Here is a 3,508-nt window from a genome sequence, read left to right on the forward strand (position 1 = left end):
AAAAAAAAAAAAAAAAAAAGAACAAGAAAACCTTTCCCTCTCCCTACCTGGAATGTGTTCGCTGTAACACAGCCCTCCCTGTAATACAGCCCTTTTAGCTTATGTCCAGCCTTGGAACCTCCGAGATGAAATCCGATCCTTCTTCCTTGTGACAGCCTTTTAGAAATTTGAAGGCAGCTCTTTGTCCCACGTGGGAGTTGCCTTTTCCGGGATAAATACTGCAGCTTCCCTCAACTGCTCTTCACAGGATGTTTCCAATCCTGAAGTCACTCCATACTCACTGTCTCTTCTCTCAAAATGGCAACTAGATTAAAACCCAGGCCATGCAGAGAAGCATGTGAGCGGGCATGCTTGCGCTGGGAGGGGCTCACCTCTGGAGGCATCTGATGCTGCCTGGACGTAGCTTTCCTGAGGAAAGGGGGAGGAGACTTGGTTAATGGGGCCCCATGCAGAGACGGCCAGAGAGTGTCCCCACCTTGAGGGGAGAGGGTTTGCTGGGGGAGCTGCAGGATCTCAGAGCCTCAGGGCATGCTCCTTGAGGCATGGAAAAGAGGACAGGCTCATCAGGCAAACCCAGGTTTGAATCTCATTTCTGCTACTACCTAGGAGAGTCTGGGCAAGTCAATGAAGCCCTCTGGATCGCAAGTTTCTTATCTGCAGTAGGAGGAGGACAACAGCTCTCACAGGCCTTTAGTAAGATGCCATGAATAACCTATGAGAGCACCTGGCATTGGGCTGCTTCTGCTCCGGATGAATTTCTGTCTTTCCAGGGCATGGGTCAGGGGGTTGGAGGCACTCTTCTCCAAGTCGAGGCATCCAAAGGAGAGCCGGCTGGGATGAAGGACAATTCCTATCAGGGTGAAGGGGCTGCCACCCAGCCCCAAGGCCCCTCCACTTCGCTCCCACCCCATGCCCTGCCCTGCCCCAGACCGTTTTCAGGCCACAGGCTGCCCGGTTCCGATAAAGCGTGGCCAGCAGGGCCTTGTCCTTGGTGAGCTTCAGGGCCTGGCTGTAGCTCTTTGTGGCGGCCTTGTAGTCCTGGAGCTGGAAATGCCGGTTCCCTTCCTCCTTCAGCTGTACCGCCTCCGCCTCTGCCATCTGCCGGGACAGGAGCAGCTCCGTCTGGTCAGCCCCTCACTCCACACCCAGGGCTGGGCTCCTGGCCTGAGGTCTGGAGCTCCAGGGTCCCCTCGCACCAGAGACGATGGTGGGGATTCTGCCTGGAAGGGTCCCACCCCCAGAACCCCCAAATCTATTTCCCCATGAGGATATTCTAGCATTTACTCAGAGTCCCTGTGCCTCATTCTCTGTCCCTCCCAGCCTGAGCAGGCAAAGCCACTCAGTTTGTGCCAAAGGCCTGAACTCTTGTTGCAGGTCTTAGAAGTCGCTGTCTCCCTCCCCAGTCCAGGGCACACCCCAGGCCCCCCCCCTTACTTTCTCTCTGAGGACAATGCTTCCTCCTGTGAGGCTGCTCCCCAGCACTCCTGTGTCAACTTCCACCAGCCAGCCTCAGAATACACCTCCCAGCCCCCACCCAAGAGATTTTCTTGCCTCAGCCAGTGGCTCTGGACCATATTTGGCCACAGGGGCAGGTGCCCCTGGAGCCTGTCATTGATACTCAGGGTCCTCCCCCTCCCCAGACTGGTCAGTCATGACCATGTGGAGGTGCTGACCAGCCTCTGCCCAAGCACCCCACTCTGGGGCGTCCTGGGAAACTCAGATGCTCACACCCCAAACAGAGACAGAAAGATCCAGAAGGGACCGGAACCCCCCAGCAGATCACCTCCATGGGCAAGGCTCTAATGCCCCTTTCCCCCTCTATCCCAGATAAACAGCCTCCTCTCCCTCCCCTCAACCATTGCTATTTTGGGAGCAGAGTGACAGCTGAGGGGCTGACAGACTCGGACACACAGCAGTTGCCCAGATTCCAGACCAGCTGGAGACTCCCAGAAATACCTTTCTGGAGGGAGGAGAGAGGCAACAGGGGAAGAAAGTTTCTTCCCTTTTCCACTTCTGCGCAACACCTCAACCCACCCTGCTTTCATGTGTTCAAAAGGTCTTCGATTTTCAGAAAGACCAGCAGGACTTACTAACTCAGTTTAGTGTGAGTGAGTGGTCCGTTAGTTTCAGTCCGCACGTGGTCTCCTGTTCCTCCCCCTGTGTATGCAGTGCATATATTCAGGCTACCTCTCCCATCCAATTGGGAGCTCCCAGAGAGTGGGCTTTGTCTCTCCTCCATCAGGCTGAAATCTCTTAGGGCAAAGGTCGGGTCAGACTGGGAATTCCCTAAGACCAAAATTCCCCTCACCAGACTGGGAACTCTTCTGGGACACACTGAGGCTCCCTCCTCAGAAGGAAGTCTTCCTGGGACAAGAACTATGTATTCACCATCACGGAGGGGTCTCTCCTAGGCAAGAATGTTTCTCCTTCGCTAACTGGGAGTTCCTGAAGCAAATTTATGACGTTGTCCTCACTTGGACCCAGAACCCTTCTGCATTTCAGCGGCCCCAAGCCTGGGCTGTGACCTCCTTCCTGGAAGGCAAAGATAGCATCCCATGCAGCTTGTCCCCTAACCCACTTCCTGCACAGGTTCTGGCACAGTGTCCGAAGCGTGTTTCCTGAATGGAATGAATGTATGAATGAAAGAATGGTGTCTTCATGCTGACCATTTCCTCTACTCACCTCTCGTCCCTGTCCCCTCCACCCCACACAAACTTACCTGGCGGAAGCTGAGAAAGACACAGAAGAAAGTCTCAGGTGGAATCACTCATACTACATACAGCCTCCCAAGTAGCTGAGATAACAGGTGTGTGCCACCGCTGCCAGCTAATTTTTGTATTTTCAGTACAGATGGTGTTTCTCCATATTGACCAGGCTGGTCTTGAATTCCTGACCTCGTGATCCACCTGCCTTGGCCTCCTGAAGTGCTGGGATTGCAGGCGTGAGCCACCGCACCCGGCCCACATTTCTTAAACATCTATTATGTGCCAGGAACTGTGAAGCATAGAACACTCATAAGGGTAAGGATTTGTGTCTATGTTGTTCCCTTACATATTCCAAGTGTTTGTAACAGTGTGTGGCACATAGAAAGTGGTCACTGAGGCCAGGTGTGATGGCTCACGCCTGTAATCCCAGTACTTTGTGAGGCCAAGGCAGGTGGATCACCTGAGGTCATGGGTTTGAGACCAGCCTGGCCAACATGGTGAAACCCCATTTCTACTAAAAATACAAAAATTAGCTGAGCATGGTGGTGAGTGCCTGTAATCCTGTCTACTAGGGAGGCTGAGGCAGGAGAATCAGTTGAACCCAGGAGGCGGAGGTTGCAGTGAGCCAAAATTGCACCACTGCACTCCAGCCTGGGTGACAGAGCAAGATTCTGTCTCAAAAAACAGAAAGAAAGAAAAAAGAAACAGAAAGTGCTCAGTGGTATTTGCTGAATGAATGAATGAAATAATTCCATGGATCTGTGATTCTGTGATTTCTTTCTTTTTTTTTTTTTGAGACAGGG

General features: G+C 52.9%; 1 protein-coding gene across 4 annotated transcripts in view; it reads right to left on the reverse strand.

Annotated features, from left to right (window-relative positions):
* UNC45B (unc-45 myosin chaperone B) overlaps positions 1-1,762 on the reverse strand; it is a 40,188-nt gene extending 38,426 nt beyond the window's left edge. The window contains exons 1-3 of one of the 4 annotated variants that reach the window (XM_017534221.2): positions 1,552-1,762; positions 931-1,098; positions 372-408 (exon numbers count right to left, since the gene is read on the reverse strand). In XM_017534221.2, the coding sequence (XP_017389710.1) occupies positions 372-408; positions 931-1,098 (205 nt within the window). In that variant the 5' untranslated portion in view covers positions 1,552-1,762. The other 3 variants (XM_017534219.2, XM_017534220.2, XM_037740530.1) reach the window with 3 other exon arrangements.
* Between the last annotated feature and the right edge of the window lie 1,746 nt (positions 1,763-3,508).

This window comes from Cebus imitator, unplaced genomic scaffold (assembly GCF_001604975.1).
Source record: "Cebus imitator isolate Cc_AM_T3 unplaced genomic scaffold, Cebus_imitator-1.0 Scaffold85, whole genome shotgun sequence".
Lineage (NCBI taxonomy): Eukaryota > Metazoa > Chordata > Mammalia > Primates > Cebidae > Cebus > Cebus imitator.